Source organism: Salvelinus alpinus, chromosome 5 (genome assembly GCF_045679555.1).
Source record: "Salvelinus alpinus chromosome 5, SLU_Salpinus.1, whole genome shotgun sequence".
NCBI lineage: Eukaryota > Metazoa > Chordata > Actinopteri > Salmoniformes > Salmonidae > Salvelinus > Salvelinus alpinus.
The window spans coordinates 52538318-52566063 of record NC_092090.1 but is presented as its reverse complement, the minus strand read 5'-3'; the positions used below and the strand labels follow the sequence as shown (position 1 = coordinate 52566063).

Sequence of the window (27746 nt, the reverse complement as noted above, 5' to 3'; positions counted from 1 at the left end):
GCACAGGAAAATAAAGTTCCTTGAATTGAATACTTGGTCAATGGCCACATCACTTCGAAGGACACAACTTATATTACATGTGTAATAACTGTATTACCTCATCATGATGGCATTTTATCTTGATTATGGATTGTGGTGAGCCAATACTGACTCATGACTGCATTTGGACTTACATCTGAGAACGACCCAGGTAATGTTTCAAACCGTAACAATTTCAGACTTGTTTTGAATCCACAGAATCATACAGACAAACAGGAGACAAGTAATGGTTTATTTCAGCTCTGAGTTTGTCGTAACTAGTGGGAGGGCGGGCGCAAAGCATCATCAACATTTGGTTAATTCCGTCTTTGTGCATACAAAACCTAACAACTCTTTTACAAAATGTAAAATACACTTTATGTTTAACACCGCACATAGATTAGAGCAACTATTGCATTTGTACTGAGGGAAGTATCAAATTCATTGTTTGACATTTTGTCAAATGTGTGTTACACCAAAGATAAAAACAAAAAACATGATCAACCATTTATATTCCACCAGAGCCCTAACAATGCTATCATAATTAGAAAAGGACACGTGTCCTCATTCTCAAAGTGTGGTTATATTAAATCACTGCATTCAAACCTCTCATCAATACATGTCACTGATACAGACAGGAACTCAAATATTGGCAATAACCAACCACTGCATAGATAATGAAACTACGAATGACTAGAAGTGATGTGAAGGAAGATTTAAATATATACAGTGGTTTCAAATACACTGAACTAAAATATAAACGCAACATGAAGTGTTGGTCCCATGTTTCATGAGCTGAAATAAAAGATCCCAGAAATGTTCCATATGCACAAAAATATTTAAAAAATAATAATAATTTGTACAAATTTGTTTACATCCTTGTTAGTGAGCATTTCTCCTTTGCCAAGATAATCCATCTACTTTACAGGGGAGGCATATCAAGAAGCTGATTAAACAGCATGATCATTACACAGGTGCACCTTGTGCTGGGGATAAAAGGCCACTAAAATGTGCAGTTGTCACACAACACAGATGTTTCAAGTTCTGAGGGAGCGTACAATTGGCATGCTGACTGCAGGAATGTCCACTAATTTACTGTTCATTTCTTTACCATAAGGCGCCTCCTACGTCCTTCTAGAGAATTTGTCAGTACGCCCAACCGGCCTCACAAACACAGACCATGTGTAACCATGCCAGCCAAGAACCTTCACATTCGGCTTCTTCACCTGTGGGATCATCTGAGACCAGCCACCCCAGCAGCAGATGAAACAGTGTTTTTTATTTAACCATTACTTAACTAGGCAAGTCAGTTAAGAACAAATTCATATTTACAATGACGACCTACCCTGGCCAAACCCTAACCAGAACGGCGCTGGGACAATTGTGCGCCGCCCTATGGGACTCCCAATCACGGCCAGTTTTGATACAGCCTGGAATTGAAACAGGGTCTGTAGTGACGCCTCTAGCACTGAGATGCAGTGCCTTAGACCACTGCGCCACTCAGGAGACCACAACTAAAGAGTTTCAGCACTAACTGTCAGAAACCATATCAGGGAAGCTCATCTGCATGCTCATCCTCACCAGGGACTTGACCGAACTGCAGTTTGGTGTCGTAACCGACTTCAGTGGGCAAATGCTCAACTTCGATGGCCACTGGCACGCTGGAGATGTGTGCTTTTCACAGATGAATCCCGGTTTCAGCTGTACCGGGCAGATGGCAGACAGCGTGCATGGTGTTGTGTGTGCGAGCGGTTTGCTGATGTCAACGTTGTGAATAGTGCACCATGGTTGTGATGGGGTTATTATATGGGCAGGCATAAGATACGGACAATGAACACAACTGCATTTTATCGATGGCAATTTGAATGCAGATACCGTGACGAGATTCTGAGGCCCATTGTCGTGCCATTCATCCACTGCCATCACCTCATGTTTCAGCATGATAATGAACAGCCCCATGTCGCAAGGATCTGTACACAATTCCTGGAAGCTGTCCCAGTTCTTCCATGGCCTGCATACTCACCAGACATGTCACCCATTGAGCATGTTTCGGATGCTCTGGATCGACAGCATGTTCCATTTCCAGCAACTTCGCACAGCCAATGAAGAGGAGTGGGATAACATTCCACAGGCTACAATCAACTGTCTGATCAACTCCATGTGAAGGAAATGTCACACTGCATGAGGCAAATTGTGGTTAAACCAGATACGGACTGGTTTTGTGATCCACGCCCCCTACCTAAAAAAAAAAAAAAAAGGTATCTGTGACCAACAGATGCATATCTCTATTCCCAGTTATGTGAAATTCACAGATTAGTGCCTAATGAATTCATTTCAATTGATTGATTTCCTTATAAGAACAGTAACTCAGTAAAATCTTTGAAATTGTTGCATGTTGCGTTTATATTTTTATTCAGTGTATATGCTTTGTGCTAGTGCACATTAAGTGCATGAGAAAAACCACAGATTGTATTACCAATGGTATAACTGTGTGTGCATAAGTATACATACTCAAATACAATTGTATTGGATACTTCAGAGGACACTTCAGTTACTAAAATATTGTCAAGATGATCAAATACTGTGAGAGAAAGTACAATGCTTTTTTTTGGTCCTTTAACCAAAAAAAAACAAGGCCCCTAAACAGCACTAGCTTTGCTCTTGCCCTTGGAGTGCCCACATGGACTGGTTTTAACCTCCGTTTTCCTGCCAGGCGAGCCCTGGGACACAACACAGCTTGACTGTTTGACAGAGGGAGACGTTTGGACATTATTATTGTTGCTGTTCTGATTTCCACTCAGCGATTCCATTAGGGAGCGGAATGTCCCGAACGGGCGCTTCACCGTCTCGGACCCTGTGGGAGTCCTACCTCCGGCTCCTTCTTTACTGTGGGCACCCTTGGGCGGCTCACTCTCTGGTGGCCCCGTCTTGTGAACCACCTGCTCATCAAAGGTCACCCTCAGTTTCAGGTTCTGGGAGGTCTTCCTTCGAGAGGTAGGCGATTTGAGTGCACTTTTGGGGCTCGTCGTGGTCTTTTGTCCATTGTTGTAGTCGGGGAAATCTCCACCGGCCTCCGGTTTCCCGTCAGCGTCAAGCTCGCTTTTGTCCGATGTGGGCGAGGGGTATCCATCCATGGACTTGGAGGTGCTGAGGGTGAAAGCGGACTTGTGCTCGGTGGTCGAGGTGTGTTTCTTCATGCCCAGATGCAGGCTGCCGACAGGCTCCTCGCTCTCTGCGATGGGCAGGTGGCTGGGTCTCTCTAGGCGCACCCCTGGGGGTGGCCCATGTTTGGCCTCTTCAGGGGGGTAGGTGTCCGAGTCGGACTCACTGAGAGAGCGCTGCATGATCTGCTTGAGTCTGGCCAACTTCAGCTCCCGTCTTTCCACCACCCCCATCCTGCGCAGGGGCCCAGGGTTGGCCCCGTTCAGACTAGGAGGCCCCGCTCTGGAGCCCTCCTGGAACTCCAGGGACAGCTTCTCCTTGGTGCACACCTTGTCTGAGATGTCTTTACCCAGCAGTTGGCGCAGGACGGTGTCTGAGTCGACGCTCCTCTGCCTCAGGATCCAGTGGCCATCCCCGGGGGTCCCCTCTGCGGTCAGGGTCATCTCAGGCCACGCCTCCACAGACGGGACATGGGAGCTGATCATCAAAAAGACAGAAATTACTGATTTGGGTATATTTAATTTACATGTACGTGCTTGTAATCAATGTGTAGACGGTGAATGGTGTACAGTACAGTATGTGGTGGAAGATCAGACCTGGGCGATCGTGGCAAAGTTCCCTCTGCTTTTGAGGGATCCAGGTGTAGCTGAACTTGATTCTGTAGAGCAGTCGTCTTTGTTGCTTGTCTGAATTTTTTTGGAACAATATATAATGATAACACTGACATGCAGGCAAGGTAAATTAACCAGCTATGGAAATCTTCATTTTTAAAACATCGATTCATTAAAATGAACCTCCAGAAAATCCTCAGTGCATCTCCATTTCCAAAACGCTGTATAGAAGAAGTTTGCATGCTAAAAATTTACATTTTCTGAAATACTGCGGTTATTACACCCTTTTAAAGAAATTATTATTTATTTTTAATCCACATTGGTGTAAAGACTAGGTTTATGTGCATCCCAAATGGCACCCTATTCCCCATGTAGTGCACTACTTCTGACCAGAGACGAAGTGCACTGATAGCCAGAGGTGAGACCAAGTCACTATTATTCGAGTCACAAGTGTTGTAACAATGGTACATACGTCTTCATCAGACTTATTGATTATTAATAATATTTCATCAACATTCATACATGGAACAATAATTTTCTCTCGTGCAACGTACTGACTCCAAAGTGTGGCGCACAGTCCACGTAGCCTAGAATGCGCACTGAGGTGGGCGCAAGCAGAATGACAGAGACATAGGACACAGACACACGGAACTCCGACATAAACAGGGAAATATGAGCAAAGGAAACGATACATTGAATTAAATAAACAGAACTTCCACCACATGAGTCTCACAAGCGCTCATGTGAACAATAAACCTCACGCCGCCTCAGAGTGTAAGAAATGGTCAATTAAAATGTATCGTATCAAACAGAAAAGTCAAAGTGCTGCAATAAACAGTACGGGCATGGAATGATGCAACGCTAGCAATTATTGTCGGATTAGATGAAATGTAGATTTACCATGTATGCATTTAAAACATGTGAAAGCAACAGCAACCATTTCGACAAGGAAACAAAGCTCTCTACACTGGCGAGAATTGCGCCACAGTAATAATGAATTTTAACATCAAATTCCAAATGCAAGATTCATAAGTAAACTATAAATTTCAAGCAATTTTGACATACCAAAAGACCAATAAGCCTATGCTATTAATTGTTCCTTGATGCCCCATTGCTGGTGAACTTTCATTTACATTTTAATTACTTAACAGATGCACTTATCCAGAGCGACTTACAGGAGCAATTTGGGTTAAGTGCCTTGCTCAAGGGCAGACAGATTTTTCACCTAGTCAGCTCGAGGACTCGAACCAACAACCTTTCTGTTATTGGCCCAACGTTCTTAACCAATAGGCTGCCTGCAGTTAATATTCTTGATCACCAATTCTTGGGGGAGCTGCATATTTAGTTATTATGGCAATCCTCTCTCACTACCATTTCATGTTTGCGCTGCATCTGTACAGCAAATCAGCAATCTGTTCGCTAGCTCACCCGACCTGTGTTGAGGGTCGAGTGTGCATTTCACTAGCCAATCTGTTGCCTTTTTTGCTAAGGCGATGCTGTGGCTACTGTCTCTGGCTGCATGGAGAGTGATCCACGGAGACTCTGTGCCACAATGAGTGACAAAATGTTACAAAACCTGGCCGGATAATTTCAAGTCATCAGTCTCAAGTCTTGAGAGTCCAAATCAAGTATTAAGTTATTTTATTTTCTATTAAGTTGAATCTCAAGTCATCAAATTTGAGACTCGAGTCCAAGTCATGTGACTCAAATCCAAAACTCTGCTAATAGTACTATATAGGGAACAGGGAGTAATTTCAGACAACACAAGTAATCTGAGGTGAGTTAAAGGCCGCATCCAGAATAACACCCTGCTCCCTACATAGGGAACTACTTTTGACCAGGACCCATAGGCCTCTGGTCAAAAGTAGTGCACTATATGTATGCAATAGGATGCTTTTTGGGATAGATCAAAAGAGTCAGACAGGAACCTCCCACTCACTCGTTGAGCTGCTTGGTGAGCTTGACCACCTGGGAGGCCAGCGACATGCACGTCTCCACCACCACCAGGTAGCGGGCGCAGGTGGTGTGGCCCTGCCGCTCGGCGCTCTGGGAAGGCCTCTCGCCGCCCTGGTTCTGCACGGTGACATTGGAGCCGTACTCCACCAGGGTCTGAGGAAAGAAAGACATGCTGCTTTGTCAGTTCAGTTCAGCTTTGAAGCCTTACCAAAATAATGAATAGATGTTCAAGAAATTGGTACAGAAAGCATTTTGTACAAACGGATGGGCAAACATCCAAAAAGTAAATTTACAAATGTCCTTATCGTCCAGTATTCTTCCTCTAAAACAACTTAGTTTAACAACAAAACATGCAAATGAAATCTGTATTCTCTAACGTACATAGAAGTGCAGAAACAAAGTAAAACAGTGTTTTCAATGTTTCCTAGGCCCAGCTTGTCTCTCTGAAACATAGTTAATGTGGTCACCGACAGTACTTTTGATACGTCTGGCTTGCCGAATCAACAGCAGGACACTAATCATGAGTAGTATATCCGGCCCGCATCCTCATTATATTTTGTAAAAGCACAGTCTAAAGTCCAGATCCTCTCTTTTATAGACAAGGGCACATTAGAATGAGGAGGCGGGCCGTATATATTACTCCTGATTTGTTTCCTGCTGTTGATTAAGAAAGCCAGGAGCAACCAGACGCTGCACTTGACACATTTACGAAATTGCTTATTCCAGTTACTAATAAGTATGCACCCAGTAATAAAATGACTGTAAAAACTGTTAGATCCTCTTGAATCAAAGAGGAATTTAAAAATTGATTGAGAGGGATGAGGCAAAACTATGGCAAATAAGTCTGGTTGGCAAATGTACTGCAAATTAAGAAATCATGTGACTAAAGTAAATAAAAATAAACTTATGAAACAAAGAAAAATTATATAAAAACATTATAGTAAAAAGCTTTGGGGCACCTTAAATTTTTTAAAAAGCCAACTCGGCGCCATCATTCATTGAATCAGATGGCTCATTCGTCACAAAGCCCACTGATATTGCCAACTACTTTAATTACTTTTTCCATTGGCAAGATAAGCAAACTTGGGGATGACATACCAGCAACAAACGCTGACCACTACACATCCAAGTATATCGGACCAAATTAGGAAAGACAAGAATTGTATTTTTGAATTCCGTAAAGTCAGTGTGGAAGAGGTGAAAAAAGTATTGTTGTCTATCAACAATGACAAACCACCGGTGTCTGACAATCTGGATGGAAAATTACTGAGGATCATAGCAGACGATATTTCCACTCCTAATTGCCACATCTTCAATTTAAGCCTACTAGAAAGTGTGTTCCCTCAGGCCTGGAGGGAAGCTAAAGTCATTCCGCTACCCAAGAATAAATAGTAAAGCCCCCTTTACTGGCTCAAATAGCTGACACATCAGCATGTTACCAACCCTTGGTAAACTTCTGGGAAAAATTGTGTTTGACCAGATACAATGCTATTTCACAGTACACAAATTGACAACAGACTTTCAGCACACTTATAGGGAAGGACACTCAAGCACAGCACTAACACAAATGACTGATGATTGGCTGAGAGAAATTGATAAAATGATTGTGGGTGCTGTCTTGTTAGAGGTGTTGACATGTTGTTGACATTATCGATCATTCTGCTGCTGGACAAACATATGTGTTATTGCTTTACACCCCCTGCTATAATGTGGATAAAGAGTTACTTGACTAACAGAACACAGAGGATGTTCTTTAATGGAAGCCTCTCAAACATAATCCAGGTAGAAATCAGGAATTCCCCAGGGTAGCTGTTTAGGCCCCTTGCTTTTTTCAATCTTTAATAACGACATAGCGGCAGTCACAAAATTTTATCAGCCGGTGATTGTCGAGCAAATAACTTCCGGTCTCACGGTAATTGACCATTAATTAACATAAATATATTTAGCATCTCCTGGCCTATGCCCTCCCAGGCCCACCAATGGCTGCGCTACCCTGCCCAGTCATGTGAAATCCATAGACTATGGCCTAGTGGATTTATTTCTTACTCAGTAAAATCTTTGAAATTGTTGCACATTGCGTTTATATTTTTGTTCAGTATGTATATATATCGATATCTTCAAAAAGAACATTCTTGAAGCACATGGCAAACAGTTGAGTGTGAAAAGCCCAGCAGCATTTCAGTTCTTGACATAAACCGGTGCGCCTAGCACCTACTACCATACCTTGTTCGAAGGCGCCATGCTTTACCAACAGCCACAGAGGACCACATACCTGAATGCAAGTGAGATGGCCGTACTGAGCAGCTACATGCACTGCACTGTTTCCGTACTGGTCCACTTCGTCCAGAGAAATGGCTTGCTCTTGCATGAATTGGAGCAGCCACAGCAGAACCTTTTCCTAAAAGAGAGATAATGAACATCCAAAAGGACAAAATATATACAAAAAAAATTAAAGAAAATGGGATTCAAAAGTCATACCATATATTAAGTGTGGATATATCAATATTAAGTGTGGATAGATATTGCGGTGACAGAAATGCTGCAGTGGTGACCACACTGCAATATACTGAATATATTTCCACACTTAAAAGATGCACTACGCAGAAATCGCTCCGCCATTTCCTGGTTGCTAAAATTCTAATAGTTAACTTAATAGCCTAATTTCTGTGTACATTTTACAAAACAAGCAAGTATAGTGTAGAGAATCATTGTCTCATCTAAACAACTGTGAAATAACTTTTCCATAACCAAAAATATTGCATTTTCAACTGGTGTACAAAACCCGAAAGTAAGACTCAAAAACTAAACTTAAGCACATGAAGCACTGAAATAGTGCACATAGAACAGATCTACCACTTCTTAGACTTGCTTTCAATAAGAATGACAGATCTATAACCCACATTTCTATGTGAATTGGTCAGGTTGCCCAAAAAGTTAGATATTGCAGTATTAACGTTGTATATACAGTGGGGAGAACAAGTATTTGATACACTGCCGATTTTGCAGGTTTTCCTACTTACAAAGCATGTAGAGGTCTGTCATTTTTATCATAGGTACACTTCAACTGTGAGAGACGGAATCTAAAACAAAAATCCAGAAAATCACATTGTATGATTTTTAAGTAATTAATTTGCATTTTATTGCATGACATAAGTATTTGATCACCTACCAACCAGTAAGAATTCCGGGTCTCACAGACCTGTTAGTTTTTCTTTAAGAAGCCCTCCTGTTCTCCACTCATTACCTGTATTAACTGCACCTGTTTGAACTCGTTACCTGTATAAAAGACACCTGTCCACACACTCAATCAAACAGACTCCAACCTCTCCACAATGGCCAAGACCAGAGAGCTGTGTAAGGACATCAGGGATAAATTGTAGACCTGTACAAGGCTGGGATGGGCTACAGGACAATAGCCAAGCAGCTTGGTGAGAAGGCAACAACTGTTGGCACAATTATTAGAAAATGGAAGAAGTTCAAGATGACGGTCAATCACCCTCGGTCTGGGGCTCCATGCAAGATCTCACCTCGTGGGGCATCAATGATCATGAGGAATGTGAGGGATCAGCCCAGAACTACACGGAAGGACCTGGTCAATGACCTGAAGAGAGCTGGGACCACAGTCTCAAAGAAAACCATTAGTAACACACTACGCCGTCATGGATTAAAATCCTGCAGCGCACGCAAGGTCCCCCTGCTCAAGCCAGCGCATGTCCAGGCCCGTCTGAAGTTTGCCAATGACCATCTGGATGATCCAGAGGAGGAATGGGAGAAGGTCATGTGGTCTGATGAGACAAAAATAGAGCTTTTTGCTCTAAACTCCACTCGCCGTGTTTGGAGGAATAGAAGGATGAGTACAACCCCAAGAACACCATCCCAACCGTGAAGCATGGAGGTGGAAACATCATTCTTTGGGGATGCTTTTCTGCAAAGGGGACAGGACGACTGCACCGTATTGAGGGGAGGATGGATGGGGCCATGTATCGCGAGATCTTGACCAACAACCTCCTTCCCTCAGTAAGAGCATTGAAGATGGGTCGTGGCTGGGTCTTCCAGCATGACAACGACCCGAAACACACAGCCAGGGCAACTAAGGAGTGGCTCCGTAAGAAGCATCTCAAGGTCCTGGAGTGGCCTAGCCAGTCTCCAGACCTGAACCCAATAGAAAATCTTTGGAGGGAGCCGAAAGTCCGTATTGCCCAGCGACAGCCCCGAAACCTGAAGGATCTGGAGAAGGTCTGTATGGAGGAGTGGGCCAAAATCCCTGCTGCAGTGTGTGCAAACCTGGTCAAGAACTACAGGAAACGTATGATCTCTGTAATTGCAAACTAAGGTTTCTGTACCAAATATTCAGTTCTGCTTTTCTGATGTATCAAATACTTATGTCATGCAATAAAATGCAAATTAATTACTTAAAAATCATACAATGTGATTTTCTGGATTTTTGTTTTAGATTCCTTCTCTCACAGTTGAAGTGTACCTATGATAAAAATTACAGACCTCTACATGCTTTGTAAGTAGGAAAACCTGCAAAATTGTCAGTGTATCAAATACTTGTTCTCCCCACTGTATATCTCTTATGTGTAATTGTTTTGTTTTTACTGTATCTATGTTGTATATACTGTATGTAGATTATGTGTAGGTTCTTTTGTCTCGATTCGGTATGTCTTTTCGGTTCCTGGTACATGTAAATGTACTTGTCGAATAAAGGTGACCTTTTATGATTTCCCCAATGATACGGTTATAAAACGGTGTGCGTCTCCCTCACCTGTCCGTAGCGGGCTGCGTAGTGGATGAGACTGGGGTGCTCTCGGCTACAGCTCAGCTCGGCGATGGCCTCCGTCTCACTCACCATCCAGCGCACACACTCCAAATGGCCGTTCTGCACGCACACAAACACGCACAAGAAATTCTGTAGATCAGTTTGATATAGACACTGTCCTGATGCTCTTTCATTGAAGACACGGAATGAAAGAGGGTAAATGTGAAAAATACAGATAAGTATCCAAAACCCAGACTTGCACAACCGGAGACATGGTGTCATCTTTCCCCACAGGAATATCAAGGTCTTAACTAACAACCAACTCTAGTAGGCATTCGTTCCAAATGGCACCCTTTTCACTATATAGCGCAGTACTTTAGACTAGGGCCCATAGGGTGCCATTTAGAATGAAACCTAGACGTCTGCCTTGGTTGACATGGTAGGTGGACATGATTGGACATGGTTGATTCGCCATGTCCACAAGTTACGTTTTCTAGAGGCCCTGACCCAATCTCTCACCCATCCTCTAACGCCTCACTCACCTTCACCCCGAGCCCAGCAGGTGTAAGCTGGTGGTTGTTGCGCTCGTTGAGGCAGTCCTCTCCCATGAGGGAGGTGAGATGCTGCAGGCAGTCAGCGTGGCCCTGGGACGCAGAGATGTGGAGCAGGTTGTTCCCCTCCTCGTCCTGGATCAGCTCCAGGTTATCAGCCGCCAGGTGAGGCTGTGGACAGAGAACACCAGGAATAACACTCAGCGAGTTGCTGATACAAAATGGTATTGTTTATATAGCCTACAACTATATTGTTATGGCTTTTCCCCATATTGTTGACTTACCAACAGAGAAATCTGCCCCTCTCGGATGATATTGATGATGTTCTGGGATTTCTTGGTCTCGTCATCCCACTCTCCGTGCAGTCTTGTACCATTCCAGGTCTTACTGCTGTCCTGCCTAGACCCAGCACAGCCCTGGAGGGGGAACATCATAGCCTGGCTGCTCCCAGGGGTGTCAGCCCCTGTCTTGTGTGCCTGTGTCTCTGGGTAGGCCCTGTTGGCTAAAAGTTTATCCATGTCTGAGGCAGAGGAACTGCTAAGTGATCCTGGTGTGGAGTGGTCATAGCCCCCAGTGGGTGGCCGGTGATTGTCCGGGTCCAGAGATTTCAACTTCCTCATATCAGACCACTTGACGGGCGAAAGCATACAGTACTGGGTGACACTCGCAAGGCTCTCAGGCTGGGTAAGTGTTGAGGTCTTAACGCCGTGGCACCTGTCACTGGCGTTGCCACCGCCGCCCACCGTCCTTTTGTCATGGGGAACTCTGGGAAGAGTAGAGACATGTTGGCTGGATTTAATGTAAGGCACGTCCAGTATCTCATCCATGTCCAGGTCGTAGTGCTCCAGCTCCCCAAAAAGAGCTCCTCCGGTACCCAGGCTCTTGGCTTTAAAACCCTGGCCTTCGCAGGCTGCAGGTGTTTTGTCTGAGGCTTCTTCTTTGCTGCTGCCTTCCCCATTGTGAGCCTGAGCCTCGTTGTCACTCTCGTTGTCAGAGGTCTCCGGTTGATGTTTGAGTGGCGAGACCCTCTTCACAGGTCGGAATTTGCTGTGGACGTCGGCGATGCCGGTCGGCTTGATTCCACCGCCACTATGTGACGACACACCACGGCTCCAGTTGATGGCTGGGGCTAAAGATGGTAAAATAAAACAAAAACGTTTCTATCTGCCATTTAGGCTACCTGTAGTGCTACAAAATAATAAGGCATACATTTTTTTTGAATGCATTTACAATAATAGCCTACAGGCCCCACCTTGTCTTTCTTCTCCCTGACCATCGTTTCTTCTGGACAGCTCTGGAATGTTCTTCAAGGATGTCACAGAATACTTTTACAGGGAAGAGACCATCAACATGTTTGTTCATAAGCGCTTATTACATTGAAATATTAATTTAGCCAAATGTAGCCTAGAAAGTACTTCATATAGAGGTCGTTTCCCCAGACGACACAGATTAAGACTAGTCCTGGACTAAAAAGAAAACAATGGAGATTAGGTTTAATCTGTGTCCAGGAAACTGCCCCATAGCATAGCCAGATGGTGTGTAACTATTTCTTGTAGAACAACCAGAGTTTTGGACTTTTACTCACCACTGAATCATCAGTGAAGTCAATCTCATCCAAATCCAAGTATTCAGGAGCATCCATCTTCAGTCAGCATTATTCTTGACACCCTAGTGAGAAGCAACCTGTTTGATAAAGCCTGATATTAGCATTCCACATTCATTTCACATTCTAAGTAAAGACAGCTTTGTGATTTATAGATCTGGACTGTGTCTTAAATAGCACCCTATTCCATATTGAGTGCACTACTTTGACCAGGGCCCAAATGGGATGCCATTTGGGACACACAATTGACTATAGGCCACTTCCTGCAAATCTGTGATGACCAAGTTTCTATGACCTGGAGTGGCTGTTTGAACTGTCTCGATCCAAAAGTCACCCAACAAAGCTGATCAACGTCTACAGGCTAAATCCTTTAGGTGACTCACTTAGAATGTTCAACGTAATGTGATTAGCTGTGCAGTGTTTAGGGTTGACCCCATTTAGTTGACTTGTCGATTGATTGGTCGATAGGCTGTTGGTCGACAGATTTCTTTAGTCAAGCAGTCGCAATTATGATTACTTTTTCATGGTGCACAAGACACCCGTCTGATTCGCACCTGTCTCAATGGACTAATCCATTGCAGAGGCCGCGGGGATGGCAGAGCCCATCACTGTAAGACATGTGATACTGAAATTGTATATAGTTGTATTATGTAAAAATAATGGTGCTACACTAATAAATCAAATATTATTTTGGATACGGTCGCTGTCCGCAGTTCTGAAACAATCTTCAGTGTCCTGTAGAATTGGTGCCTTTCCCTTTGTTGCTATATGCATAATAGCATAGTTAACTAGCATATTGGGATTGAGAACAATGCAGCGGAGGCAGCAGAGACGAGGAGCAGCCCTTCCTTAGCCTAATTGTCTAAGAAAATTGAGAGAATAAACCCTGACTTAATTAGGCCTATAATCAATACAATACTGCATGTGCCTGGCTTTATAAATCATCCATTTACAGTATCAGTCAACATTTGGTCATACCCACTGTTTATTTAGACTATTTTCTACACTGTAGAATAATAGTGAAAACATCCAAACTTTGAGCTGTTCTCTTTATTATTTGAGCTGTTCTTGCCATAATATGGACTTGGTCTTCTGTATACCACCCCTACCTTGTCACAACACAACTGATTGGCTCAAACGCATTAAGGAAAGAAATTCCACAAATTACCTTTTAACAAGGCACACCTGTTAATTGAAATGCATTCCAGGTGACTACCACATGAAGCTGGTTGAGAGAATACCAAGAGTGTGCAAAGCTGTCAAAGGCAAAGGGTAGCTACTTTGAAGAATCTCAAACATATTTTGATTTGTTTAACACTTTTTCAGTTACTACATGATTCCATGTGTTATTTCATAGTTTATATCTTCACTATTATTCTACATTGTAGAAAATAGTAAAAATAATTGAGTAGGTGTGTCCAAACTTTTGACTGGTACTGTATATCTACAGAAATAAGACAGATCTTGCTTCTGTTGCCTGTTTGAGTGTTTGTTTAATAGCCTACTGATTCCGTGAGCACCAAGCCTCATGCAAATGGAAAAATGTTGGATAAAGCAATTCCCCAGATTCAGCTGTTTTAATCTGTGCTATGCTGTAATAAAGGCTTTACAATTTTTGTTAGAACAGACTGGTATTACTTACAAATTGATTTAGTGTTGTTTACACTGTTGCAAACAGGCAGGAAAAATATTGTAATGGTGTCACGACTTCCGCCGACGTCGGTCCCTCTCCTGGTTTGGGCGGCGTTCGGCAGCCAACGTCACCGGCCTTCTAGCCATCGCCGATCCACCTTTCATTTTCCATTGGTTTTGTCTCGTCTTCCCTCACACCTGGTTTCAATTCCATGTTGTGTATTTAACCCTCTGTTTCTCCCATGTCCTTGTCCGGAATTGTTTCTTGTAGTGCTTGTGTACGTTATGCTGGTGGATACCGGGTTTTGTTTGACCCATTCATTGATTGTTATGTTTACGGTGGTTTTTATGTTTATTAAACGACACCGGTGTAAATCTGTTTTCGCTCTCCTGCGCCTGACTTCTCTGCCGCCAGTACGCACACCGGTACAAATGGACACAGCTCTTGCTCCTATATCCTCCTTTTTCTTGATCTCCTTCTTATTGGTATTATGATCATTATAATAATAAGCAATGTCGTTGTCATTAGTAGGCATATATAGTAGCCATGTGTAACCACCATCGAGCAGTAGGATTAAGAGCGCATCCTGTTCAGTCTTACTTTGGCCTATAGTTCAATATATATATCAATATCAATCAATCATTTATTTGTTCATGCCATCAAACAGTATAGGATACATACATATTTTGAAATGCAATGAAGCATTTTAGTTTTAAAATTAAATAAAAAGGGTGCTTTGAATAATTAGCCAAAACAATAAATAAACCACAATCCACGAATGTATGCAACTGTTTTTAGTCTGCTGAAATAAAAGGCTTTATATATATTTATTTTTTCCTCATTAGAACAGACTCTGGTAAACTTATTTATTTAGTGTTGTTTACACCGTTTCTAAATGGTCAGAAAAAGTAATAATATTGTAATCTAACAGCAGCTGTTTGGCACACATAATACTCACGCAACACGTGCTCCTATACCCTCCTTTTTCTTGATCTCCAGTAGTTTCCACAACTAAGTTAAATGTCTTCCACAGATCTGACTTCCCCTTTCCCTCCTGAGCAACCAGTAAACATTCACCTGTTTCGAGTTTATTTTTCACTTCCTCATCATCCATGTTGCTGTCACGTGTTACTGTGTTGAGGTTGTTATAACCAATTTATTGATGTGATCATGAAAGGCTATAGGTCAGGTCCTATTGGTGACATACATGCGATGCTTACATGTTTCACGCAAAGAGAGCAAGGGTTGAGGGAATAATCTACATTGTAGAATAATCCCAAAACAAATTAGGGATTACGGTAACAGAATTTCTCAGTCACAAACAAGTAACAAACTAAATGGCTGAAATGATGTTGCAGCTTCAGCATGGACAGCGTAAATAAACACTTGCTGTGCTGTGGTGCCTTTTCGCTGAAGTAGGGAGGAGAGCAAGACAACGTGAGCCAGTCACACAGGCACTCGCTGTCTTTTTTTTTTATAACAGCGTAACCATCGAGCTCTTTGAGCTGTTTTTGTACAGCACTTTGAGATATCAGCTGATGTAAGAAGGGCTATATAAATACATTTGATTTGAGTCATTTGTGTGTCTTAATTAATCAAATTAATGCGTAAAGCATTAGACAACCTCAGTGCATATGTGGTTGATTTTACAGAAACACAAAAGGTGCATCTGTCTAGATATGGAAAAATACATTTAAACATTTAGACCAATCGATTGTTCGAAAGAAAAGGCCGACTTTCCGTCAACCAAGATTTTTTTTAGTTGAGGCCAGCCCTAGCAGTGTTACAGAAAATTATTGCCTTGAATCTTGAAAACAATGGTGCCTGAATCCACATACTGGATTCAGGCAGCCTCACTGACTTAGGCTACACGAGTCACAAAATGGCACCATATTCCCTATTTAATGCGATACCATATGGGCCCTGCTCAAAAGAAGTGCACTACATAGGGTCAGGAATAGGGTGCAATTTGGGATGCAGATATTGAGAGAAGAACAAAAACCAGCATTTCCGGTGGGAACTGTATGGCTGCCAATATTGTGTCAGGAACTGCATAATCTGAGAATGTAGGTCTAGGATTACAGTTCATTGGCTGTCGGGAAATCTACAAATAATAGGCTGCCTTTTCATTCGCTACAAGATTAGCCTATTAGCTAAATTAATTTAAATGAAAATATAGGCTAGATCATGTGCAAACTGAAAAGCTTTCTGAAGTCAGTAGCTAGTTAAAGCTACAATTCAATTAATTAGACATGATTTGGAAAGGTACACACCTGTCTATATAAGGTCCCGCAGTTGACAGTGCATGTCAGAGCAAAAACCAAGCCATGAGGTCGAAGGAATTGTCCGTAGAGCTCCAGGACAGGATTGTGTCGAGGCACAGATCTGGGGAAGGGTACCAAAAAATGTCTGCAACATTGAAGGTCCCCAAGAACACCGTAGCCTCCATCATTCTTAAATGGAAGAAGTTTGGAACCCCCAAGACTCTTCCTAGAGCTGGCCGCCCGGCCAAACTGAACAATCGAGGGCGAAGGGCCTTGGTCAGGGAGGTAACCAAGAACCTCATGGTGACTCTGACAGAACTCCAGCATTCCTCTGTGGAGATGGGAGAAACTTCCAGAAGGTCAACCATCTGTGCAGCACTCCACCAATCATGCCTTTATCGTAGAGTGGCCAGACAGAAGCCACTCCTCAGTAAAAGGCATGACAGCCCGCTAGGAGTATGCCAAAAGGCACCTAAAGGAATCTCTGACCATGAGAAACAAGATTCTCTGGTCTGATAAATGAAACCCAGATTGAACTCTTTGGCCTGAATGCCAAGAGACATCTGGAGGAAACCTGGCACCATCCCTACGGTGAAGCATGGAGGTGGCAGCATCATGCTGTGGGGATGTTTTTCAGCGGCAGGGACTGGGAGACTAGTCAGGATCGAGGGAAAGATGAACAGAGCAATGTACAGAGAGATCCTTGATGAAAACCTGCTCCAGAGCACTCAGGACCTCAGGACAGGACAAAGACCTTAAGCACAAAGCCAAGACAACGCAGGAGTGGCTTTGGGACATGTCTCTGAATGTCCTTGAGTGGCCCAGCCAGAACCCGGACTTGAACCCGATCGAACATCTCTGGAGAGACCTGAGAATAGCTGTGCAGCGACGCATCCCATCCAACCTGACAGAGCTGGAGAGGATCTGCAGAGAAGAATGAGAGAAATTCCCCAAATACAGGTGTGCTAAGCTTGTTGAGTCATACCCAAGAAGACTCGAGGCTGTAATTGCAGCCAAAGGTGTTTCAACAAAGTACTGAGTAAAGGCCCTGAATACTTGTGATATTTCATTATTTTATTTTTTTATATAAATGTGTAAATATTTCTAAAAACATGTTTCTGCTTTGTCTTATGGCTTGGGGGTAGAAGCTGTTGAGGAGCCTCTTGGTCCTAGACTTGGCGCTCCTGTACCGCTTGCCGTGCGGTAGCAAAGAAAACAGTCTATGACTTGAGTGACTGGAGTCCCTGACAATTTTAAGGGCTTTCCTCTGACACCGGCTATTATTTAGGCCCTGGATGGCAGGAAGCTTGGCCCAAGTGATGTACTGGGCCGTTCGCACTACCCTCTGAAGCACCTTACGTTCAGATGCCGAGCAGTTGCCATGCCAGGCGGTGATGCAACCGGTCAGGATGCTCTCGATGGTGCAGCTGTAGAACCTTTTGAGGATCTGGGGACCCATGCCAAATCTTTTTAGTCTCCTGAGAGGGAAAAGGTTTTGTCGTGCCCTCTTCACGACTGTCTTGGTATGTTTGGACCATGATAGTTCATTGGTGATTTGGACACCAAGGAACTTGAAAACGCTCGACCCACTCCACTACAGCCCCGTTGATGTTAATGGGGGCCTGTTCGGCCCGCCTTTTCCTGTAGTCCACGACCAGCTCCTTAGTCTTGCTCACATTGAGGGAGAGGTTGTTGTTCTGGCGACCGTGCATGCTCTGAGTACACCTCCTGGTAATCCGTCTGGCCCAGCGGCTTAGTGAATGTTGACCTGTTTAAAAGGTTTTGTTCACATCGGCTACTGAAAGCGTTATCACACAGAAATCCAGAACAGCTGGTGCCCTCGTGCATGCTTCAATGTTGCTTGCCTTGAAGCGAGTATAAAAGGCATTTAGCTCATCTGGTAGGCTCACGTCACTGGGCAGCTCGCGTCTGGGTTTCCCTTTGTAGTCCGTAATAGTTTTCAAGCCCTGCCACATCCGACGAGCGTCAGAGCCGGTGTAGTAGGATTCAATCTTAATCCTGTATTGACGCTTTGCTTGTTTGATGGTTCGTCTGAGGGCATAGCGGGATTTCTTAGCGCCCGGATTATCTCCCACTCCTTGAAAGCGGCAGCTCTAGCCTTTAGTTTGATGCTGATGTTGCTTGTAATCCATGGCTTCTGGTTGGGATATGTACGTACAGCCACTGTGGGGACGACGTTGTCGATGCACATATTGATGAAGCCGATGACTGAGGTGGTGTACTCCTCAATGCCATTGGATGAATCCCGGAACATATTCCAGTCTGTGCTAGCAAAACAGCCCTGTAGTGTAGCATCCGCGTCATCTGACCACTTCCGTATTGAGCGAGTCACTGGTACTTCCTGCTTTAGTTTTTCCTTGTAAGCAGGAATTGGGAGGATAGAATTATGGTAAGATTTGCCAAATTGAGGGCAGGGGAGAGCTTTGTGTGCATCTCTGTGTGTGTTGAGTAAAGGTGGTCTAGGATTTTTTTCTCTGGTTGCACATTTGACATGCTGGTAAAAATTTGGTAAAATCAATTTAAGTTTGCCTGCATTAAAGTCCCCGGCCACTAAAGTCCCCGGCCACTAAGAGCGCCGCTTCTGGGTGAGCATTTTCTTCTTTGCTTATGACCTTATAGAGTTGGTTGAGAGCGATCTTAGTGCCAGCTTCATTCTGTGGTGGTAAATAGACAGCTACAAATAATATAGATGAGAACTCTCTTGGTAGATAGTGTGGCCTAAAGCTTATCATAAGGTACTCTACCTCAGGCGAGCAATACCTCGAGACTTCTTTAATATTAGACATCGCGCACCAGCTGTTATTGACAAATAGATCCCCCCACCCCTCGTCTTACCAGCATCTTCTCTGTTCTACCGGTGCATGGAAAATCCTGCTAGCTCTATATTGTCCGTATCTTCTTTCAGCCTCGTCTCAGTGAAACATAAGATGTTACAGTTTTTAATGTCCTGTTGATAGGATAATCTTAATCGTCGGTCATCAATTTTATTATCCAATGACTGCACGTTAGCAAGAAGAACGGATGGCAGTGGGAGTTTACTTGCTCGCCTACGGATTTTCAGAAGGATGCCCGATCTGCGACCCCTTTTCCTGCATCTTTTCTTCACTCAAAAGGCGGGGATCTGGGCCTGTTCCAGTGAAAGCAGGATATCCTTCTCATCAGACTCGTTAAAGGAAAAAGTTTCTTCCAGTCCGCGGTGAGTAATTGCTGTTCTGATGTCCAGAAGTTATTTTTTTCAGTCATAAGAGACGGTAGCAGGAACATTATGTACACAATAAGTTAAAAAATAAGTTACACAAAACGCAAAAAAACAAACAAAATAGCACAACTGGTTGGGAGAATGTAAAACGTCAGCCATGTTCTTCAGCGCCATCTTAAAACAAGATAATAGCCTGGCCAGCCGCTAATAGCCTGGGAAGCCGCTAATGGGCGCTATGGATCTCCACTATCTATAGAGCACACTAGCGGCTTCCCAGGCTAGTACGCTAGCTCGGCTAAGTCTGGTCGTCACTAGTTACCACAGCCATAAAGTCATAAACCCTGTCTATTTCAAAAATGTTGCTTCATAAAATCTGATCTTAAACCTGACCTTAACCACACTGTTAACTGTATGCCTAACCCTAACTTTAAATTTAGACCAAAAATCATATGTTTGTTTTCATGAATTTTTACAATATAGACAATTTTGATTTTGTGGCTGTGGTAATTAGTAATAACCGCCAAGTCCCATTCCCTAGCTGGAATAGCCTAAAACATGCCACTTCAACACAGCTATGACCGAAAGTGACTTTTTCGTAACAGGTTAATAGAATTTGCGTAGCATGTTAGGAGAATTAGGCTGAGGTCAAGTAAAGGGTCACGCTTACTACAGGCTCTACGCAGACGGAAGACACAGTGTTGCAATGTCGTTGAAAATTGAGACACGCCATATCCTTCCTTCCGCAGCTGAGGGGGGCAGTGTTGTCGCTTGGTTCCTTGATCTGATCTATAGGCTAGTCATCAAAGTAGCCTATTTTGCATTACTAACCAAATTTAATCTCAGCAACTGTTCAAACAGTAAACCAAACAACAAGAATCCACCCAAAAAGGTGATTATAGGCTATTGTGAAATGGTAGAACCTACTGTAGACAACTAGCTAGCCATGTGCTTTTTTACTCTGTGACCAAAACATGATAACGTTCTATTTTTAGCTGATATATATGAATGAATACACAAGCAGCAAATCAAACTGGGATAATATTTTAGGTAAGCCTGGGAAGCCTAGGCTCAATGTGCATTCCCAGTAATACACTCGTGTCCCCAGTGGGGCATCATATTCCTCCTTAACTAGCTTTCAAATGGGGAGAAGGCAGAGAGAAACTGGGAAAATATGCATACTTTCTTTATGAAACACCATTTTCACCACCATGCTAGAGTGGCTAATGTGTAGGAATGCTACCTTCTCAAATAAAATCAAATGTATTTATATAGCCCTTCTGATGTTGCGCCTTACGTTCAGCCTTGGGTAAACAGACTGCGACCTGATTGGCTCAAAGCGATACACAACATCTGGGATTATCATTTCTAAGCATTAGTCACTAGCATGGGGGTGGAAAATGGTCTTTCATAAAGTAGGGATGCACGATATAATTGGTGAGCATATCGGAATCAGACGATATTAGCTAAAAATGCCAACATCGGCCCGATGTCCAGCTTAAAGCTGATGTGCAAAACCGATGTCATAGCTGACGTGCATACGTAAGTAGATGACGTAATGGCGCCACGAAAAATACAGCGCTACACAAAACAAACGCAGAAAAACATACGCACACTTCCAACAACTAAACAAGTTCAAGTTGAGCAGTCATTTGAAAGAGTAAGAAAAATTCTGAGACAACTCGAAAGGCGAAATCCATTAATGCCAAGATAATGGAATTCGTTATGCTACTTGCTAAGGTGTCACGACTGACATTTGGACCAGCGATGTCAGCCCCATGAGCATGCTGAGTCTGACAGCACAGTGGGTCGACGAGGATTTCGTACTGAGGAAAGCCATATTGCATGCTCAAGAATATGCTGGTTCTCATATCACTGCTGCCATTTCAATGGCATTTGAGAACATGAACACACTCCTAGCGCCATTCGAACAACTGACTCGAGAAATAAGCTAATCAACAGCGTCTGCAGCAGACGTGATACCCTCTCATAGCATTGATACGCCTGCTCAACAATACTGCCGACACAGACGTGGGGTTAAAACTTACAAAAGTACTCGAGGCTGTGAACAAGCGATTCGGTGGTATTCTCTCTGAGCCTCTTTACTGTGTCGCCACCATGCTCGATGCTAGGTGCAAGGACCGATACTTCGATGCAGACAAGAAACGGGGTTTACGTGAAATGTTACATACACAGCTGGACAAGATGGAAACGGACACAGTGACAGTGTGCACCGAGGAAGAGAGGCCACGGACAGACAGAGCTGAAACTTCACTGCTTGACATGTATGATGAAATCCTGGTTGAGAATGAAACGTCTGAACAAATGAACAACGAAACAGCACAGCAAGTAAGTAAAATAAATACAATTTTATGTTTTATTGGTGATGGGGACATACGTAAATGCCAACAAAATAACTTTTTGGTCAGTGTGTGTGTTTCAACTATTTAACTGTACTAGAATGCTTAAAAGTCCGCAAAAAATGTTAATATCGGTATCGGTTATTTTTGGCAAGGAAAATATTGGATATCGGTATCGGCCAAAAATGTCATACCGGTGCATCCCTAAATAAAAGCATTTCATGCATAATTGCATTTGCGGTCACTTTTGAGAATGGTGTTTTCCCGCTAATGGAACATTTGCGCTTATAGCCTACTGCCATGTGCGCACTGCTGAGCTTATGTGAAGAGATAGCCTAATAGTTTATCAACATTTTAAGCTAAACATTCTGATCTGTTGCGTCAGCCACATTGCGCAATTAATGTATTTTGATGCTAGTGGTTGTATTAATTTAGGATCTATCGTATCCCGCAACTATCCCAGACTATGTTTGGAATAATTCTCTCACACAGAATAGGTCGACTTTTGTACTATGGGGGATATAGATTGACATGGGCTAGGGCTTTTGCTGTTCGTTAGGCCTACTCATCTTGTTGGCTGACGAAAAGTAAATGTGGACAGTTCTTCCAATATCTTCAATATGCACCTCGGAATTGTATAAGGACGCCCGCAGTTGCGTCCTGATGTGTCTGTCTTCACTTGTAGCCTGTGAGAAAGATCTGATCACATGATGGAGAGCCATGTTAGTGAGGTGCTACCGAGCACGCAGCACTCAGGGAGAAGGGCACAACGGCCACTGGCTGCAAAAGGCATGGATTCCTTTAGGGTGCATTACGGCAACATAAAGGGGATGCCGCCGTGACATTCTAGGCATTATCAAGTGTTTGTCAAATTGTGAATGAGTGACTGATGAAGTATGTACACCCTGCGCAAAAAACAAAACAGAGCTCATGCCTTTCAAGCAACTTTTTTCAAATCATCATTAGAGTCGCATCATGCAGCCTTACAATGTATTAAACATCAAAACATATAGTGCAACATTTGTAGAACAACTAAAGTTACATTAATAACTCTAAATTAAGCACACAGCAACACCCATTTCTTTGTTTACTTCTTTGGGGTAGGGGGCAGTATTTTCACGTCCGGATGAAAAGCATGCCCAGAGTAAACGGCCTGCTACAAAGCCATAAAAGCTAAAATATGCATATTATTAGTAGATTTGGATAGAAAACACTCTGAAGTTTCTAAAACTGTTTGAATGATGTCTGTGAGTATAACAGAACTCATATGGCTGGCAAAAACCTGAGAAAAAATCCAACCAGGAAGGGGGAAATCTGAGGTTGGTGGATTTTCAACTCAGCTCCTATTGAAGACAGTGGGATATTGATAATGTTGCACTTCCTAAGCCTTCCACTAGATGTCAACAGTCTTTAGAACCTTGTCTGATGCTTCTACTGTGAAGTGGGGGCGAATGAGAGGGGAATGAGTCAGAGGTCTGCCAACAGCCACAAGCTGACCATGCGCGTTCACATAAGAGTTAGCTCCCGTTCCATTTGCTTTTCTGAAGATAAAGGAATTCTCCGGTTGGAACATTATTGAAGAATTATGTTAAAAACATCCTAAAGATTGATTCAACACTTCGTTTGTCATGTTTTTACGGACTGTAATATAACTTTTTTAACTTTACGTCCGTACTTTCCGCTGGACTTGCCCGCGCGTCGTGAGTTTGGAAAGTGTACTGAACGCTAGAACAACAAGGAGGAATTTGGACATAAATGATGGACATTATCTAACAAAACAAACATTTATTGTGGAACTGGGATTCCTGGGAGTGCATTCTGATGAAGATCATCAAAGGTAAGTGAATGTTTATAATGTTATTTCTGACTGATGTTGACTGCACAATATGGCGGATATATTTGTGTCTGGATTGGGCTCTGAGCGCCGACTCAGATTATTGCATGGTTTGCTTTCTCCGTAAAGCTTTTTTGAAATCTGACACAGCGGTTGCATTAAGGAGAAGTGCATCTAAAATCCCATGCATAACAGTTGTATCTTTTAGCAATGTTTATTATGAGTATTCATGTAAATTGACGTGGCTCTCTGCAAAATCAAAGGATGTTTTGGAACTTCTGAACGTAAGGCGCCAATGTAAACTCAGATTTTTGGATATAAATATGAACTTTATCGAACAAAACATACATGTATTGTGTAACATGAAGTCCTATGAGTGTCATCTAATGAACATAATCAAAGGTTAGTGATTCATTTTATCTCTATTTCTGCTTTTTGTGACTCCTCTCTTTGGCCGTAAAAATGGCTGTGTTATTCTGTGAATAGGCACTCACCTAACATAATCGTTTGGTTTGCTTTCGTCGTAAAGCCTTTTTGAAATCGGACACTGTGGCTGGATGTACAACAAGTGTATCTTTAAAATGGTGTAAAATACATGTATGTTTGAGGAATTTTAATTGTGGGATTTCTGTTGTTTTGAATTTTGCGCCCTGCAGTTTCACTGGCTGTTGAAGAGGTGGGACGCTACCGTCTCATGTACCCTAGAGAGGTTAACCGCTCAACACAGAATAGCCGCATGTGCGCACTCCCTCAAATCGTTTGGAGAAAATATCCTTTCCATTTTATTCAGCTTTGTTCAATTGTATCCTTCAATTGTATTCTAGAAAGCTCTGACGATAAGTAAAGCTTATTAAAGAGCAGTGATACTATCAAGAGCAGTGTTTGGGTTTCTTCTTTTTTCCTCATTCTTCATACTATAAAATAATGCCACAGAATTCTAAGCAAATCTTGTCTGCTAAATGAACTAGAGTAGCCCACAGCTATTTGGCAAAGCCAGATCAGAACCTAACATAAGGACAACTCAGAGTAAGCTATTCTGTTCTTCTAAAATAGACTACATTTCCTTCATATCATGCTTCTTTAGACCGGTCTAAAATACATTTTAAATTTTTGGTATTTGGGGGGGTCGCTAGCTAGGACATGGTGTCGCCCTAGCCTCCTGGCAGTCATTGAGGAACAAATGGGGGTGCTCGATGGGCGGTGTTCATGAAGGAACCAATGGGATGCTCGACGGGGGGCATTCCTGAACATGCAGCAACGCCCCGAATTGCAGGCTGCAGTTGCACACTACCAAAAGGTGTCTCCTAATACAAAAACCCCACTCCACCCACGTAGATCAACGGAGTGAAGCTTGTAGTAAGCGAAAATATTTCCCGAACCTGCTAAGAAAATATCTTCGTGCGAAGTGGTGTGTTTTTATGGAGTCCCTAGTTAGCTAGCTAGCTTGATGGCTGGCTGGCATTTGGAAAACAAATAGCTAGCTAACGTTAGTTACATCACACGTTAAATGTCTAACTAGCAAGCTAATTAACATGCAGTATAGGCAGTGAAAATTGGACATGGGGAAAAAAGGTCTGACTGCTAGCTAATTGAGCAAGTATCACCATTCTGTGGAATGACAATCGACCCCAGCATCTCAAGGCAAGCAAGTTAGCCTTTTAGCTAACGTTAGCTAGCGAGCAGTTGAAAACGAATCAGGTCATCAAAAAGAGGGATGCAGATAGCTACACAAGTATTCAACAAACACAATCTCATATAGCTTAATATATAATATTATAAAAAATAATTGTTTTCGTTTACAATACCTTTTAGCTCAGTTAGCTAATGCCCAGGTTTTGTCTTCGACTATTTTCTAGGCTCAGTTCCAGATTCCAGCTGTTTTTGAGGTCCCAGACTGGACCAGCGTCTCATCAGCAACATTATAAAAGTACTTCCGTTCACGGAATTTTGGAAAACGTTAAAAATAAAAGTCCCCGACGTAATAGTAGAAAGGTTTCATTAACTTGTATTTATTCATGATATTGTTTATGAAAAATGATTTTTAATGAAAAAATCAACAATGGTTTATACTTGTTCATATTTAAGTGACATTTGCATTAAATGGGGGTTTCAAACATATTTCCAAAGTTCAATAAATGCCCACAATGCACTACACTGTGTGAAATACATATTGGTTTACAGAGAAAAAAGTATTATATGTGCCAATGTAAAAAGTGTGTTGGGAATACTCAGTGGGGTCTGTAGAATCTATACATGGTGTTATATTATGAGAGACTCTGGTCTAAATACCCAGCAACACTTTCTACTCCACCCACTCCATAATGATGGGGGAAAAAATCTATACAGTTACAGTACATATCGTGATATTATTTTTGACGATATATCATAACATTTTGACAATAACGCAATCTTATTTTTGCGCCAAATCTCTAGTATTTTTCCTTTGTATCTTGTTCTCCACCTTTTTAAGTAGGGAGTCTGATCGAAACTAATTTTCTCATGGCCTTCACTTGTCCTCAAAAACATGAGCTTGCACACACCCAGAAAAATGTGTTTGTGTGGAGGTGCTGACTAATGGCAAATAAACTATAAACTATCCAAATAAAGAGAGTCGCACACTCCATATATAAACTCCCAGTAATTTATTGGGTATTTACCAACGTTTCAGCATCACTGTGCCTTCTTCAGGGTAATGTCATGAAAACTTGAACCAGGTTATGTAGACAAACAGTGCAATTAGTGCAACCAATGACAATAGTGAGGGGTGTGTCATAACGATTAAGTTAATTAGAATGAATTAGTGAAACTGTTAAAAAACAATAGTTTATGGCATATTAAATATATTAGGCTGTTGTTATCATATAGAAACATAATTGAATATTGTACATGATATTAGCATCAACATACATTATTGTTTCATTCAATTTTACATATTTAATTGTTTCGTATTTAATTTAATATTTGTTACATGTAATCTTTTGGTTCAACCTTAATGCATAATAAACATCATCAACAGGGGGAACATATTAGGGGTATGCTAATAAGCTGTAGAAAGAATATATCAATTTCTAAGACTTGTTCATAAAATAAAGAATTATTCATAAGAAGGGCCTGAGATCAAAGTCAATATTCAGACCACTAGGGGTCAATATTTTTAGATATGATACCCAGTACGCCTCCTTTTGTAGTAGTAGGATCTCGATGTTACCTCCTCTCCTTGGTAGAGCAACATGCTCAATGCCTGTGTATTTGAGGGGGGAGATTGGATGGTTAGCTTCAACAAAGTGAGCTGCTACTGGATAGACAATGTTCTTACACCTGATTGAGCTGCGGTGTTCAGCTATGCGTTGTTTTAATTGTCTTAATAGTTTGTCCTACGTAGGCTTTTCCACATGAACAGGTGATGAGATAGATTACTCCTTTGGTCTTGCATGAGAAGATACCCCTAACTTTACCCCTAACTTTTTCAACCTGTATGTGGGTGTCTGAAGAAGGATGTTTCTATAGTGCTATTGCACTCCGCATGAGCCACATTTGTAGTTCCCATTTGGAATGGGTGTCAAACGTGTCTGAGTGGGCTCAGGGGGCATGTCAGATCTCACCAAGCTATCTCCAGTATTGCGACCACGCAAGAGGTGTGCAATTTATTTTTATCTGATTGCAGAATATGCCAGTGCTTTTTCAGGACTGCCTTCATTTTCTCCGAACCCTTGATATACTTAGTGCAAAAGTCGTTTTTCTTCTTTGGTTGAGTTTTAGTAATTCCTCTCTTGGT

The 27746-nt window shown here is 42.4% G+C and overlaps 1 protein-coding gene across 3 annotated transcripts; it reads right to left on the bottom strand.

Annotated features, from left to right (window-relative positions):
- Positions 1–257: 257 nt before the first annotated feature.
- On the bottom strand, positions 258–25895 carry sncaip (synuclein, alpha interacting protein). Of its 3 annotated transcripts, none has more exons than XM_071400067.1 (10): positions 25777–25895; positions 12646–12743; positions 12313–12385; positions 11345–12189; positions 11052–11231; positions 10516–10629; positions 8020–8145; positions 5731–5900; positions 3777–3866; positions 258–3657 (listed from the first exon to the last, which is right to left on the bottom strand). In XM_071400067.1, exons 2-10 carry the CDS (start codon positions 12700–12702, stop codon positions 2658–2660), a joined length of 2655 nt encoding a protein of 884 aa, XP_071256168.1. In that variant the 5' UTR covers positions 12703–12743; positions 25777–25895; the 3' UTR covers positions 258–2657. The 3 variants fall into 3 exon arrangements, with proteins under 3 accessions (XP_071256168.1, XP_071256170.1, XP_071256169.1); XM_071400069.1 differs by having other exon boundaries at positions 12313–12364; XM_071400068.1 differs by having other exon boundaries at positions 12646–12728; positions 25777–25878.
- Positions 25896–27746: the final 1851 nt, after the last annotated feature.

Coding starts and splice junctions, on each gene's coding strand:
- sncaip (XM_071400067.1), bottom strand. CDS start 12,702: ATGGATGCTCCTGAATACTTGGATTTGGATGAGATTGACTTCACTGAT. Junction 8,146..10,515: donor ACGCAGCCCGCTACGGACAG/GTGAGGGAGACG, acceptor TCTCTCTTTTAG/GAAAAGGTTCTGCTGTGGCT. Junction 3,867..5,730: donor CTCACCAAGCAGCTCAACGA/GTGAGTGGGAGG, acceptor AAAAAAATTCAG/ACAAGCAACAAAGACGACTG.